Source organism: Lissotriton helveticus, chromosome 3_1 (assembly GCF_964261635.1).
Source record: "Lissotriton helveticus chromosome 3_1, aLisHel1.1, whole genome shotgun sequence".
Taxonomy (NCBI): Eukaryota; Metazoa; Chordata; class Amphibia; order Caudata; family Salamandridae; genus Lissotriton; species Lissotriton helveticus.
The window spans coordinates 848777250-848793663 of NC_136061.1; the positions used below are offsets into that span (position 1 = coordinate 848777250).

General features: G+C 50.6%; 1 protein-coding gene across 5 annotated transcripts in view; it reads right to left on the bottom strand.

Annotated features, from left to right (window-relative positions):
- CLSPN (claspin) overlaps positions 1-16414 on the bottom strand; it is a 449296-nt gene that overhangs the window by 143814 nt on the left and 289068 nt on the right. For all 5 annotated transcript variants that reach the window (XM_078681155.1, XM_078681154.1, XM_078681157.1 and 2 more), the window contains exon 11: positions 16191-16384. In XM_078681155.1, coding sequence (XP_078537281.1) covers positions 16191-16384 — 194 coding nt within the window. The remainder of the gene's footprint in view (positions 1-16190; positions 16385-16414) is intronic.

Consider the following 16414-nt stretch of genomic DNA (forward strand, 5'->3'; position numbering starts at 1 on the left):
CTGCCCAACCTGGGCATTGGCCTGAGCATCCGAATCTAGACAGTAATGGCGTGTAGAGGTATGCACTGATCGCCATGTAGCCGCCTTGCAGATTTCAGATATAGGAATGTTGCGAAGGAGAGCTGTGGTAGAAGCTTTCCCTCTGGTAGAGTGTGCTTTTGGTCTGCCTTGTGAGGTTTTGTTAGCTAGCTGGTAGGATAAAGCTATACAAGAGACAATCCATCTAGAAATAGATCTTTTGGAAGCAGTGTTAGACCTGGCATCATTGGCATGAGTCTCTCCTCCATTTTTTCTGTTTGCCTCCTCTGTTTACGATGTTTTTGCTGGTAAATGCTTTGGGCACTGTGCCACTGCTGATCAGTGCCACAGTGCAAGTGCTCCCTATGTGAAATTGCTGTATTGATTGAATTCCATGTTTGGCTTATTTGGTTTACTGTCAGTCCCTAGTAGAGTGCACCAGGAGTGCCAGGGCTTGTAAATACAAATGCTGCTAGTGGGCCTGCAGCACGTGTTGTGCCACCCACAAGAGCGGCCTAGTAAAAGTATGTCTGAAGGTCTACAATTGCTAGACCACGTGCAGTCTGGGACTGTCACGCAGACTGCGCAAGTACACCTACTTGCCAGTCTCTAAACCTTCCCTTAACTTCATGTTAGTCACCCCTATGGTAGGCCCACGGGCAGGGTGCATTGAAAGCATAAGGTAGGACAAGCCTGACAAGGTTGGCATGTCCTAATAGTGAATTACAGTCATATTCGTTTTTCACTAGTGTAAGGTAACCTGCTCTCCATCAGTTAGAATGGGCTGCCAGGATTATTAATGTTATAATCCTAGCGGGCTCGGGGAGCATGGTGCAATGTCGAGTTTGGTATCCCTGACCTCAGGGTTTAATAACGCATCCGTTTGTGTGGATGGTTTTTGGACTCTGTGTTTGAAAATAGCACTTTTAGAAAGTAGCTATTTTCTTGTCTACCTGTCTACCGGTCTCTGCTGGTTCTGGTGTGCGTGTGACAGGAGCTGGGTGGCTCCAGAGGTCTGAATGAGTCAGTGTGGGATGAGTGGGGCATTTGCATTGAGAGTAGGGGAAGAGTAGCTCCTGATAGCCTGCCCTGCCTGATACAATGCTGGCTCCGCCCCCCTGCCAGGCGACTGATGACTCTGTGCCTGCCTGGGACTTTCCTGGCCCACCTCCTGCCGGGCAACTGATGGCCCTGCCCCTGCCAGTGACAATGCTGGCTCCGCTCCTGCTGGGCGGCTGAAGACTCTGCCCTGCACAGTGAATAGGCCAGGTGCTTCGGCCTGGCAACACCCACAACAAACCCAAGATGGGGGGAAATTCCCCTGCATGGACAAAGGGATCAAAGCCAAAAAGGGGTATAAGAGAAGGACCCCTGAACCAAGAATTTAGATCACTTCTGACAAGGAAACCTGAACCAAGGACAAGAAGCCTGCTGATCTAAGGACTGCCTACCCCTTCTGCCAGAGTGCTGTTTGTTGGGGGAATCCTGCATTGCTTCTTTATTTTTGCCAAGGAACCAGGAGAGAGGAACTGTGTGTGTACTCTCAATCTTTGCTCAGAAAATCTCCAAGGGCTGGAAGAGTGCCAGTCTCCTGTTGAAGTCACAGGGCTAAAGGACTTCATCTGCTTAAAGTGCTGTTTGCTGGAACTTGTGACTCCAGCACCTCTGAAAGAATCCAGCAATCTCGACGCGGACGGACGCCGCCGAATCCAGCTCGACATCGTGAGTAACGGCTCCAGTGTCCCGCTTCCTCGACGCCGGCCGCCGGGCCCGATCGACGCCAGCAACAACGCCAGTGAGTAGTGATTTCGGCTCCAGCTCCAAGTGACCTCGTGTCGGCACCGCTGCTGATCGCATCGACTTCAAGCCCTCTCGACGCCGTGAGCGCTGCTCACTCTTGCAACATCGACAACGCCGTATCCTGCTTCACCTCGTGAGCGCTGCTCCTGCCTGACTTCGGTCGACGCCGCTGCAGATCGCCCCGACTCCGAGGCCCGATCGACGCCGAAGACGCGACGCCGGACATCTCGACGCCGCTGATCATCGAGTGCTTCACTTTTCCAAGGTACTGTGTTGTGGGGGTCTGTGCGACTCCGGGCTCGACGTAGCGCTCCTCGCGGTCGACGCCGAACCTTTGGATTAACTTTGCCTCGACGTCGTGTGACTCCCGTGTGGGTTACATTGTTGCCAAGAACTGTGTTTTAAAGAAGAAGAGTTGCTTTTGATACTAAAGACTTTGTGCTAAGAAGAAACCGTACTTGAACTATTATTTTTCCTTCCAAGAGTATTTATTAAGATTGTGGTATATTTTTGTCGTTATTTGGTCTTGTGCTAAGCCTTATATAAAAATCCTTATTTTTATAATACTACTGTGTCGTGTCCATTTGTAGTGTATTCACTTTATTACTGTATGTGGTCATAAATGCTTAACGCACTGCCTCTGAGATAAGCCTGTCTGCTTTGCCAAGCTACCAAGGGGGTGAGCAGGGGTTATCTAAGTGTGTGATCCCCTTGCCCTGACTAGAAAAGGTGTGTCCCTATTTGTCAGAAGTGTATACCTCTGCCAACTAGAGACAACCGCTCCTAACATTGGTGGGTCAGCGGTGAGGATTTGAACTTTGCATTTATGACCCATGTGCAGTGATTAGTGTGCGCTACATAGTGAAAGCAGACCATAGCGCAGCCACAATCTGTTTTGGTTGGATATTCTATTTTTGTTCTCCAAATTTCCTGAAACTTGATTTTTGAAACTGCCAGTTTTCACCATGAGTGATGCAGGAGTCACTGCCCCTGTTGTTGTGGAGGAGTTTGATAGGAGTAAGATAAAGGATTACAAAGTACAGCAGCTGAAACACTTTTGCAAGCAATTGAAAGTCCCTACTCCAGGCCTCTCCAAGAAAGCAGAATATCTCAAAGCATTGGAGGCCTGGTTAGAGGCCAGAGATCCCTCTGATCCGGTGGTGGTACCGACAGAGGAAGGGGAAGGGGAGGAGGAGGTGCCAGTAAATGGGCCCACATCCCCTCCTGGCAGCAGTGTTTCCTCCAAACGTCTTTCTCCTGAAGAAAGAGAAGAAAGGGAGAAAGAGCGAGCTTACAACATGGAAATGGCAAAACTTAAGATAAATGGGCAGTTGGAAATAGAGAATGCAAGAGGCAGGAGAGAAGCTGATATGGAGATCAAAAGGTTAGAGTTTGAAAGAGAGAAGTTAGCTTTTGAGCGTGATACCAGGATGAGGGAGTTGGAGCTCAAAGCTAAAGAGTTAGAATTGAATCCCTCTGGTGGCAGCATCCCATCTGTGCCTGCAGAAAGTAGGTTTTATTTTCCCAAAGATGTGATCAAAGATTTTCAGAAGAATGAGGATATTGGTCAATGGTTTAAAGCATATGAGTTAGCATTGTTGGCCCACCGGGTCCCTGAGAAGGATTGGGGAGCGGGGTTGTGGGGTCGCTTTGTGAATGAGGGAAGAGATACCCTTTTAGACATGCCTGTTGAGGATAGGATGTCTTATGCTCATATGAAAGATGCTTTAATGTTAAGGTATGGCCTAACCCCAGAAAAGTACAGACAGGCCTTTAGAGAATGTAAGAAGTTGCCTGGTACCACGTGGGTGGAATATGTGTCATATTTTTGCAGAGCCATGGATGGTTGGGTAAAGGGCAGCAAAGTGGAAAGTTATGATGCTCTTTATGATTTGTTTGCTTGGGAGCACTTGTCTAATAACTGTTTTCCAGAGCTGCGCCAGCACCTTATTGATAGCAAGATATCTAACCCTAGAAAACTTGCTGAAGAGGCGGACCGCTGGGTCAGTACCAGGGTCCACAAGGGTCCAGTGGGAGACTCAGCCAAAGGTGGGCAGGGTCCCCAGCAGAAGAGTGGGGGGGACAAGGGTAAACAGAGGGAGTACCAGAAAGGGCCCCAAAGTAATCCCCAAGGGAACCAAGGGAAGGGTTCCCAGCCTCCCCCAGATAAGAAATCAGAGGCCCCGACAGGTAAACCTGTTCGTAGGGGCCCAACGACCTGCTTCGCTTGTAAGCAGGTGGGACACCGTTTTTATGATCCTCAGTGTCCCTTGAAGAACTCTAGTGCACCACCCAGTGCACCACCACGTGCCGCCCCCCGTCAGTTGGCGAGTGTAGCCCTGGGAGGGGAGGAGATGGTTGCCCATGGTGGGGAGGGTCCCGCAGAGATGTCGCTGGTCTCTCTAGGAGACATGGAATTGGTCCCTCCACCCCCTCTGCCTTGTAACACTAAGAAATATAGGCAGTGGGTGACCATTAATGGCCATAGAGTGGAAGCTCTCAGAGACACCGGAGCGAGTGTGACAGCTGTCAAGTGTCACTTGGTGTCCAGAGAGCAGGTTGTTCCCCACGCATTCTACCCTGTGATAGCTGCTGACAACTCCCATGCCTGTTGATTGTCTCCTGGGCAATGATTTAGAAGACTCCCCTTGGGCTAAGGTGGAGAGGGAGACACATTTGAAAATGTTGGGTGTGCCAGAGTGGGTGTGTGCAGCCACTCGATCGATGACAGCAAGTAAGGGTGTTGATGGTGTTCTGGAGCCTGAAAGTATGGCCCAGGACCCAGCTGTGAAGAGAAGAGGCAGGGGGCGCGGGAAACCGTCCCCCGTAGTTCCCGTGGTCCAGGAGGAGGCAGACCTTGAGGGGTATGCCCTGGAACCCACAGGTGAACAAGTTGCTGAGCTGGGAGACCTACCCGAGCTGACCCACTGGCAGCAGGATGGTGGTCCCTCCAGGGAGGAATTCTGTGCAGAACAGAAAGTGTGCCCTTCTCTTGTGGGTATGAGGCAGCAGGCCTCAGCCCAAACCTCAGATGATCAGTCAGGGTCACATTTTGTTTACTGGGAGAACAACCTCCTGTATAGCGAGCCTAAGGCTGCTGAGCCTGGGTCAGCCTGTGTGCTGGTGGTACCCCAGCGCTTCAGAGCCTTCCTACTGGGTTTGGCTCATGACGTTCCGTTAGCTGGACATCTGGGGCAGGACAAGACCTATGACAGGCTTGTCACCCATTTTTATTGGCCTCAGATGAGAAGGGATACAGATATCCATTGCAAGACCTGTCAAACTTGCCAGGCAAGTGGGAAAAGCGGGCGGAAGCAGAAGGCTCCCCTCCAACCTTTTCCCGTGGTCAGTACCCCCTTTGACCGGGTGGGGATTGACATTGTTGGGCCCCTGGACCCCAAGACAGCCCTGGGCAACAGGTTCATCCTGGTCTTGGTGGAACATGCCACACGGTACCCGGAAGCCATCCCTCTCAGAACAGTGACGGCCCCCGTGGTGGGACGGGCACTGATGGGTGTTTTCTCCCGAATGGGGTTCCCCAGAGAGGTGGTGTCAGACCGGGGCACCAACTTCATTTCCAACTATATGAAGTCTCTGTGGAAAGAGTGTGGGGTAACCTACAAGTTCACCACTCCTTACCACCCTCAAGGTAATGGGTTGGTTGAGAGATTCAACCGTACCCTTAAAGGCATGATTATGGGTCTTGAAGAACCAATGAGGCGTAACTAAGACGTCCTCTTGCCATGCCGGTTTGCTTACCGCGAGGTACCGCAGAAGTCTCTAGGGTTCAGCCCCTTTGAGCTCTTGTATGGTCACCCGGTAAGAGGAAGTTTGAGTCTGGTCAAAGAAGGCTGGGAGCAATCTCCCAGGAAACCTCCCCAGGATGTATACAGTTACATGCTGGCCTTTAGGAACCAGACTAGGCGCTTCAGAGATCTTGCTCAGGCAAATCTGGAGGCCAGCCAGGAGGAGATGAAGCGGTGGTACGACCAGAAGGCCACTCTGGTAGAGCTTCAGCCTGGACAGAAAGTTTGGGTCATGTCCCCTGTGGAACCTTGTGCGCTCAAGGACAGGTGGACTGGACCATTTGAGGTTGTGGAGAAAAAGAGCGATGTCACCTACATGGTGGACTTGAAGTCTCCCAGGAACCCCTTGCATGTCCTGCATGTCAACCGTTTAAAGCCCCACTTAGAAAGGTCCGAAGTGGGCATGCTCCTAGCTACAGATGCTGGAATGGAGGAGGAGAGTGAGCCTCTTCCTGACCTCCTGTATGCAAAAGAGCAAGATGGGTCAGTGGATGGTGTTGTCCTCTCTGACACACTGACCCCTGAACAGCAGCATTATTGTCGCCAATTGTTGGGACAATTCCCTGATCTGTTTTCTTTGATTCCTGGTGTCACTCAGTGGTGTGTCCATGATGTGGACACCGGGGACAGCACTCCTGTGAAGCACAAGGCTTACAGAGTGACTGACAAGGTCAGAGCATACATCAAGGAGGAGGTCTCCAAAATGTTTGCCTTAGGGGTGGTTGAGTCCTCTAGCAGTCCTTGGGCCAGCCCAGTGGTCTTGGTCCCAAAGGCTGCAGCGCCTGGTGCTTCACCGGAACTTCGGTTCTGTGTGGATTACCGAGGACTCAATTCAGTCACCAAGACTGACGCGCACCCCATCCCCAGAGCTGATGAGCTCATAGATCAGTTAGGGGCTGCCCGGTACCTTAGTACGTTTGATCTAACGTCTGGGTACTGGCAGATCGCCTTGACTGATGGGGCAAAAGAGAGGTCAGCATTCTCCACACCAGATGGGCACTACCAATTCCGGGTTATGCCCTTTGGGATGAAGAATGCCCCTGCCACCTTCCAGAGGTTGGTCAACCAGGTCTTGGCTGGACTGGAGGATTTCAGTGCCGCCTACCTGGACGACATTGCAGTGTTCAGCGCCAGCTGGGAGGAACACTTGCACCACCTCCAGGAAGTGTTGTTGGCCCTGCGCAGAGCAGGCCTCACAAGCAAAGCCAGTAAGTGCCAGATTGGGCAGGGTTCAGTGGTGTACTTGGGGCACCAAGTAGGGAGTGGCAAGGTGGCCCCCCTACAACCCAAGATTGATACCATCCTGGCATGGGCACCGCCCAAAACCCAGACTCAGGTGAGAGCCTTCTTGGGTCTCACGGGTTATTACAGGAGGTTCATCAAGGATTATGGTAACATTGTGCACCCCTTGACTTCACTGACTTCCAGGAAGCAGCCACGACTTGTGATCTGGACTGACGCCTGTCAGACGGCCTTTGACACCCTGAAAACTGCGATGTGCACAGCACCCATACTCCAGGCACCCGACTTTTCTAAAGAATTTGTTGTCCAGACGGACGCTTCAGAGCATGGCGTGGGGGCTGTTCTAGCTCAGGTGAATGAAGAGGGCAGAGACTTACCTGTAGCCTTCATCAGTAGGAGGTTACTTCCCAGGGAACAGAGGTGGAGTACGATAGAGAGAGAAGCCTTTGCGGTGGTCTGGGCGCTGAAGAAGCTAAGACCCTACCTGTTTGGGACTCACTTCCGGGTTCAGACAGACCACAGGCCCCTCAGATGGTTGATGCAGATGAGGGGTGAGAATCCAAAGCTGTTGAGGTGGTCCATTTCCCTACAGGGGATGGACTTCACGGTGGAACACCGCCCTGGCACAGATCACGCCAATGCTGATGGTCTGTCCAGATTTTTCCGCCTTAGTGATGAGGACTCCCTAGGGTAAGGGTAGTTCTCCCCACATTTCAGCTGGAGGGGACACGTGTTAGACCTGGCATCATTGGCATGAGTCTCTCATCCATTTTTTCTGTTTGCCTCCTCTGTTTACGATGTTTTTGCTGGTAAATGCTTTGGGCACTGTGCCACTGCTGATCAGTGCCACAGTGCAAGTGCTCCCTATGTGAAATTGCTGTGTTGATTGAATTCCATGTTTGGCTTATTTGGTTTACTGTCAGTCCCTAGTAGAGTGCACCAGGAGTGCCAGGGCTTGTAAATACAAATGCTGCTAGTGGGCCTGCAGCACGTGTTGTGCCACCCACAAGAGCGGCCTAGTAAAAGTATGTCTGAAGGTCTACCATTGCTAGACCACGTGCAGTCTGGGACTGTCACGCAGACTGCGCAAGTACACCTACTTGCCAGTCCCTAAACCTTCCCTTAACTTCATGTTAGTCACCCCTATGGTAGGCCCACGGGCAGGGTGCATATTAAGCATAAGGTAGGACAAGCCTGACAAGGTTGGCATGTCCTAATAGTGAATTACAGCCATATTCGTTTTTCACTAGTGTAAGGTAACCTGCTCTCCATCAGTTCGAAGGGGCTGCCAGGATTATTAATGTTATAATCCTAGCGGGCTCGGGGAGCATGGTGCAATGACGAGTTTGGTATCCCTGAACTCAGGGTTTAATAACGCATCCGTTTGTGTGGATGGTTTTTGGACTCTGTGTTTGAAAATAGCACTTTTAGAAAGTAGCTATTTTCTTGTCTAACTGTCTACCGGTCTCTGCTGGTTCTGGTGTGCGTGTGACAGGAGCTGGGTGGCTCCAGAGGTCTGAATGAGTCAGTGTGGGATGAGTGGGGCATTTGCATTGAGAGTAGGGGAAGAGTAGCTCCTGATAGCCTGCCCTGCCTGATACAATGCTGGCTCCGCCCCCCTGCCAGGCGACTGATGACTCTGTGCCTGCCTGGGACTTTCCTGGGCCACCTCCTGCCGGGCAACTGATGGCCCTGCCCCTGCCAGTGACAATGCTGGCTCCGCTCCTGCTGGGCGGCTGAAGACTCTGCCCTGCACAGTGAATAGGCCAGGTGCTTCGGCCTGGCAACACCCACAACAAACCCAAGATGGGGGGAAATTCCCCTGCATGGACAAAGGGATCAAAGCCAAAAAGGGGTATAAGAGAAGGACCCCTGAACCAAGAATTTAGATCACTTCTGACAAGGAAACCTGAACCAAGGACAAGAAGCCTGCTGATCTAAGGACTGCCTACCCCTTCTGCCAGAGTGCTGTTTGTTGGGGGAATCCTGCATTGCTTCTTTATTTTTGCCAAGGAACCAGGAGAGAGGAACTGTGTGTGTACTCTCAATCTTTGCTCAGAAAATCTCCAAGGGCTGGAAGAGTGCCAGTCTCCTGTTGAAGTCACAGGGCTAAAGGACTTCATCTGCTTAAAGTGCTGTTTGCTGGAACTTGTGACTCCAGCCCCTCTGAAAGAATCCAGCAATCTCGACGCGGACGGACGCCGCCGAATCCAGCTCGACATCGTGAGTAACGGCTCCAGTGTCCAGCTTCCTCGACGCCGGCCGCCGGGCCCGATCGACGCCAGCAACAACGCCAGTGAGTAGTGAGTTCGGCTCCAGCTCCAAGTGACCTTGTGTCGGCACCGCTGCTGATCGCATCGACTTCTAGCCCTCTCGACGCCGTGAGCGCTGCTCACTCTTGCAACATCGACAACGCCGTATCCTGCTTCACCTCGTGAGCGCTGCTCCTGCCTGACTTCGGTCGACGCCGCTGCAGATCGCCCCGACTCCGAGGCCCGATCGACGCCGAAGACGCGACGCCGGACATCTCGACGCCGCTGATCATCGAGTGCTTCACTTTTCCAAGGTACTGTGTTGTGGGGGTCTGTGCGACTCCGGGCTCGACGTAGCGCTCCTCGCGGTCGACGCCGAACCTTTGGATTAACTTTGCCTCGACGTCGTGTGACTCCCGTGTGGGTTACATTGTTGCCAAGAACTGTGTTTTAAAGAAGAAGAGTTGCTTTTGATACTAAAGACTTTGTGCTAAGAAGAAACCGTACTTGAACTATTATTTTTCCTTCCAAGAGTATTTATTAAGATTGTGGTATATTTTTGTCGTTATTTGGTCTTGTGTTAAGCCTTATATAAAAATCCTTATTTTTATAATACTACTGTGTCGTGTCCATTTGTAGTGTATTCACTTTATTACTGTATGTGGTCATAAATGCTTAACGCACTGCCTCTGAGATAAGCCTGTCTGCTTTGCCAAGCTACCAAGGGGGTGAGCAGGGGTTATCTAAGTGTGTGATCCCCTTGCCCTGACTAGAAAAGGTGTGTCCCTATTTGTCAGAAGTGTATACCTCTGCCAACTAGAGACAACCGCTTCTAACAAGCAGCTAGACTGGTATTTGTGGAACCGTAGTTGACGAAGTGCCGGTCAGATTTCCTAAGTGGAAGAGTTTTTGCTAGGTAAAACTTCAATACCCTCCGGAGATCTAGAGAACGTAAAGAACTCTCCGGGGGAGTGGTTGGTTGAGGAAAGAAAGTGGGCAGTGTAATAACCTGATTAATGTGAAAATCCGAGACCACCTTAGGGAGGAAGCTCGGATTTGTACGTAGCACCACTCTATTTGCATGGAACACAGTGTAAGGCTCCTTGCAGCACAGCGCCTGAATCTCACTCGCCCTGCGGGCTGAAGTGATGGCTACTAAGAACGCAGCCTTCGAGGTCAAATGCTTCAAAGACGCCTTATGAATACGATCGAAAGGAGCACCCATCAGCTTGGTGAGGACAATATTAAGCTCCCAAGGCGGAGAAGGGGAACTCACTGGCAGATAAACTTTCCTGAGCCCCTCTAGAAAATCCTTGACCACTGGCATTTGGGTGAATGAGGTCTGGGTAGGAGACTTTCTATAAGCTGTAATAGCAGCTAGATGGACCCTGATAGAGGGGTACTTCGGGCCTGACTTCGCCAAGTACAGTAAGTATGGGAGGATCACTTGCTCCTGACCTTTGACCGGATCAAAAGCGTTGTCCTTACACCACAGGTAGAATCTCTTCCACTTGAAAGCATAAGACTTTCTGGTGGAGGGTCTCTTTGCTTCCCTGAGGATGTGCATACAGTCAGCAGAGAGATTTAGATATCCGTACTGGATGACTTCAGGAGCCATGCAGTCAATTGTAGAGACGGGAGGTTGGGATGAAATACTCTGCCTTCGTTCTTTGTCAGCAAGTCCAGGCGGCAGGGCAGCCTCCGGTGTGGAGCGTCTGACAGTTGTAGGAGAACCGGGTACCACCACTGGTGCGGCCACTCTGGTGCTATCCAGATCATTCTGGTGTTGATCCTGTAAAACTTCAGTATGACCGCCAGGATCAAAAGTGCATTCCCCCGTGATCCTTGCTGGTGGAATCTGGACGCGAAGACGGGGCATTTTGTATTTGCTGCGTCTGCGAACAGGTCGTTGTCTGGCACTCCCCATTGCCGAAAGACGTGCTGAGCGACTTCATCGTTGAGCACCCAGTCGTGCAATTCTACGAAGTCTCTGCTGAGACCATCTGCCTGCCCGGTCCCTGGAAGATGAACGGCTACGATTGTGAGACCCCTCGCCAGCAGCCACTTCCATATGGTCTGGGCTTCCAGAGACAGAACCCGTGATCTGGTGCCTCCTTGCTTGTTCAGATACAACATCGTTGTTGTGTTGTCCGTCTGAATCTGAATGGAGCTGGACTGCAGGGACGGGTACAGAGACTTGAGAGCAAGATGGACCGCCCTTAGCTCCAAGAAGTTGATGTGAATACTTCTCTCTGTCTCGGACCAGAGACCTGGTACCTGAAGCTGGTCCATATGATCTCCCCAACCCTGCAGTGAGGCATCTGTAACCACTGTCTGGGTCGGAGGTATCTGATGAAAAGGGACCCCTTGCAGAAGGTGAGTGCGTTTCATCCACCATTTGATGGGAGTCCCTGGCTGCTTGAGGGAGAGAGACACGATCTTCCCAACGGCCTGACCTCTGTTTCCATTGATCTTCGAGGGACTGTTGTAGAGGCCGCATGTAAAGTCTTGCATTGGGCACAATGTATATGCATGAGGCCATCGATCCCAGCAGTGAAGACACTTGCCTGGCTGTGGGATGTGTAAAGCTGAGAAGAGTGCGGCACTTGAGCAGCATTGATGACAACCTCTCCTCCGAATGACACACTCTTGCCTTTGTGGAGTCCAGGGAGGCGCCCAGATAATGTATCTATTGTGTGGGATTGAGGACAGACTTTTTGTAGTTGACTTGCAACCACAAGGAATGCAGGAGATTGAGGCAGTAAGAGATGGCTTTGGAGCAGAGAAGGTGTGGAACTTTACAGGAGCCAGTCGTCTAGGTAGGCATAGACGAAGATCTTCCGCATGCTGAGGAAGGCAGCCACCACCGCCATGCACTTGGAGAATGTCCGTGGGGCAGATTTAAGCCCGAACAGAAGCACTCAGTACTGATAGTGCTGGCGAGAAACCTAAAATCGGAGACATTTTAGATGTTTCACTGAAACAGGAATGTGAAAGTAGGCGTCCGGCAGGTCGATGGCACACGTCCAGTCTCCCTGGTGAAGATGTGGGAAGATTTGGTGCAGAGCTAGCATTCGAAATTTCTCCTTTCTGATAAACCTGTTCAGCAGGCGCAGGTCAAGGATAGGTTTGTACTCTTTGGCTACTCCTCGTTTTTGGACTAGGAAGTACCGCGAGTATACCCCCTGGTTTCTTTGGAGAGGCGGGACCTCCTCCATGGTCCTCTTGGAGAGGAGGGTAGATACTTTGTCCTGTAACAGCCAATTTTGTTGTTGAGAAAGGAGTTTCAATTGTGGGGGCACTTGCGGGGGGAGACTTGAACCTCAGCAAGTAACCATTCTGCACAATATTCAGCACCCGTCTGTCTTTTGTTATGGTTTCCCACTCTTCTAGGTGAAAAACGATACTCCCTCCTACCAGAGTGGCGAACGGGTGCGAAGGAAGCAATGCCTCACTACTTGGGAGGCTGCTTGGAGGTGGACTGTAGCTGCTGCTTGTTCCCCCCCTTCCTCTGCCAGGGCACTTTTGCTGGAATTGGGACCTCTGCTGGTTCTGGGAGGACCATTGAGGGGTTTGAACCCTCTGATGGAAGGGACGTTTGTAGCTCTGTCAAAAACGTTTGCAGCACTCCTTCCGTTTCTCCAGACCAACAGTTTTGACCGTATCCAGCTCGGCCTCCATCATATTCATCTCCTCATTGGCATGAGCCCCGAAGGAGCCGTTAAAAGGAAGGTTCAGGATCTTCTTCTGTGCATCGGGTTTGAGACCTGTGAGGCGCAGCCAGGCTGAGTGCGGCGAACAGATGCCATGTGAGTAGCCATGAGCGGCGAGATCAGAGGCGTCCACGCTTATGACTTGATTGGCTACTAGACCACCCTCCTGTAGAATCTCGTGGAAGTCCTGCTGATCTTCTTTGGGGAGCTTTTCGGTAAACCTCGCAAGGGAGTCCCAAAGAGATCCATCATACCGCCCGAGAAGGGCTGAGGCACTTGCAAGCTTCATGGATGACGCTGAAGTATTGCACATTTTTCTGCCATAGGAGTCCATCTGTTTATTGTCCTTTTCTGGAGGAACAGAAGATGACGAGGATGCTGAGTGAGCCCTCATGGCGGCTGCCACAATGACGGACTCCGCTGGGGATCAGCTCTAAGAAACAAGGGATCCTCGGCTGGAGCCTTATACTTCTTAGCAATCCTCAACGGGACGGACCACACCGTAGCAGGAGTAAGGAACGTGGCCATAGCTGGTTCCAAGAAACCTGGCACCAAAGGAAGCAGCGGTCTAGGAGCTGTACGATGGTGTAAAGTGTCAAAGATGATGGACGTGGGAATTACAGGAGTATGCAAAGTGATATTCAACTTCTTTGCTCCTCTACCCAGAACGCCTGAGAAAGTTGCGAAGTCATCGATGGGAGACACCCTTGATGGGGGAGTCGATGAGAACGTCGGCGAATAGTCCCGGACAGAGGACCTCATGGACGAAGACCAGGTTGATGATTGTTTGCGTCTCCTCTTATGTGAACGTTCGTGGTGAGAGCTGCGGCGACCCTTGACCGTGATCGGTGTGTGGAAGGTGATCTTGGTCTTCTGGGGGAGACTTGGAGGGTCTGGTAGAAGCATATCTATCAGGAGAGGTCCTGGATGGCGAGTATGTTCGAGAGTAGTCCGAGCCCGGACTTCTGCGGTCAGCTGTCCCGACACCCTGCAGCCATCGAGGTGACAGACCGATGGCCCTCTTCTCTCCAGCTCTAGGAGATGTCTCTGATGAAATCTGTACAATATGCAGCCCTGGGGATGATGACTGGGCTCTAGATCTGGATCTTGACGTCGACTTACGCCGGGCCTCCTCCGTGGCCTCTGCACTTTTCTCCCTCGACGTCGAATGCCTCGACATCGATGGGGGCTGCGTTACCATTGGTGCCGATGTGCGTGGTGATCTGCTATGGGACCGCCGTTCTTCCCTCGATGTTGGGTCTCCACGGCGGCCTTCAACGGCGACCTCGACGTCTACTTCTCATGACGTCGTGCTGACGTCGACCTGCTCAACATCGAATAATGGGACCTCGACAAACCCACTTGCGGCGTGATGTTCGCCGTCGTGACTCTCGACGCCGACCCCCTCGAGGGTGACGGAGAGCGTCTCGACGTCGGCGGATGCCTCGACGTCGACTGAGTTTTTTCAGGTCTCTCTGGACCCACAGCCTTTGAGCCCGAAGTGCTGTGTCTCGACGCCGACTTACTGGCATGTGACGGAGAATCTTGACGTCGAGATGACGATCTGTCCCTCGTCGCTGAAGAGTGTCTCGGCCTCTTCGACGGCGATCTCGACATCGAATCTCCCGTCACCTTCTTTCTGGACTCAGGAGAGGTGGAATTTCGTCGTTTTCGGTGTTGCTTACTTCAAGAAGGTGCCCTGAAGTCTCCATGGTCCCCTCCATGATGGCTTCTGTCCTTCTCCAGCTGGGCATGAAGCTTAATGCGTTATCTGTCGCGCAGAGTCCGCCTGGAAAACTTCTGGCAATGGTCACACTTGTCAGGGTTGTGTGAAGATGGAAGACACACAATACACACTGAGTGTGGGTCTGCCAGTGCCATTTTCTTGCCACAGGAAGGACATTTCCTGAATAAATCAGGCATTCTGACTGGAAAAAACTTTGGTAAAACCAAAAAAACAGTAGAATATGCCTTCAGGAATCAGAAAATGTCGAGTTTTGTGAGAAAAATCTCAAATCACTTTCAGTCAAAAAAAACTGAAGAGCTCAAACTCCAAGATCCTCGCAGAAGGAGCCGGAAAAAAAGAACTGACCTAACTGCCACCTGTAGTGCATCATGGGAGCCAGGGGTCTCCTGCAGGTCTTAAAGAAACGGTACCCTAACTCTAATGCCTTAAAGGCAAGGTGTCAGTTTTCTTTGTTTCTTATTACTCTGCTGCAGCCTACAGGCAACTGCCTGCAATGACAAGCTTTCTTTATGGCAATAAAGCATTTTTGTATGACAACTTTAGTGCTTCCTCTTTTCCTTATGGGTTAGGAAGGTATGGGCACTACAATACAAACCTATGTAATTTCGGCATTTTTGCCATGTTGGAAACATTTTAGGCTGCATGTATATGTTTTCACATATGTGTATTTTTCTATATGCTCCGGGATCCCGTACATGGGCGGGGATTATTCATAGATTATGACTATTGATGAGTATCCCCTGGATGAGAACAAAAAATGCAACAACTGAATATAGCTTTTCTTTCAATGGAGGTTAAAACAAAAAAAAACATTGATTATACACACCGTCACAAACTGTTCAACTGTAATGTTAAGTTATGCACCTGCATTATTACTTCTAAAAATATTACTACTTTTTTTGAAGATGTGCACTAGTCATTAGGAACTAAGTTGTTTTTGTGTTTTTACTCCAAACCGGACTCCCCTGTAATTTAAAAACTTGTGAACTTATTTGTGATTTCACCCAAATATGAATGTATTTGAAGGCATACCAGGCCTGCATACTTTTCATAAGTGACAGAATATATTTTCTGTTCTCCTGAAACATTTTTCCTGTAGCAGTTGTGTAGCAAGCTTTTGCTCTGTGCCTGTGCTATACGACAACAATACAAGATAGCGGTCTTGTTTAGATGACAAACCCATTTAGGGGACTCTGAACCTCCTGCGCGTAGTATCTAAGCTAAAAAAAAACTGAATTGGGTCAGAAGAAACCTCAGCGGAGTGAAGCCAGGTGGGAACAAATGGGGTGAAGACCGGTATATTGTGTCTAAAAAAAGCTCTAACTGACTAGGAATATTCAACATTACCACTTTATGGTTACAGCGGACCGAAGTAGAGTAATTACTGTCAACAATAACATTTCAATAACTTGCAGTCACTGTACGCGCTGCCCAGTAAGGCAAAGAAACATTGTAGACTGAGATAGAGTTAGTTCTGTGGGTCAGAACACATCCAGCTCCTATGAAAGTCACTGGTTTAGTGATGGTCAAGAGGTATCATTAAGTGTGCAGTACTTGCTCACTAGTCCCACTACTTGCTATTGCAGAGTATTTTTTCTATCGGTGTCTTTACCCCAATTTAGAAGAGTTGTCCTTAAAAAGCATCAACGTGCCATCTGAATCATTGGGTCGAGGAGCAGAGCCACAGTCTGCATATCGCACAGCAGTCTCCCCATCCACAGAGTATTGGTCAGTCTTATCACCGTCTTCGACCACCTCCCCGTTGCAAGAATCGGCCTCCGTCTCACCAAGAAGGTAGTCGACATTCTAAAGAAACAAAAATTTACTATTACCACA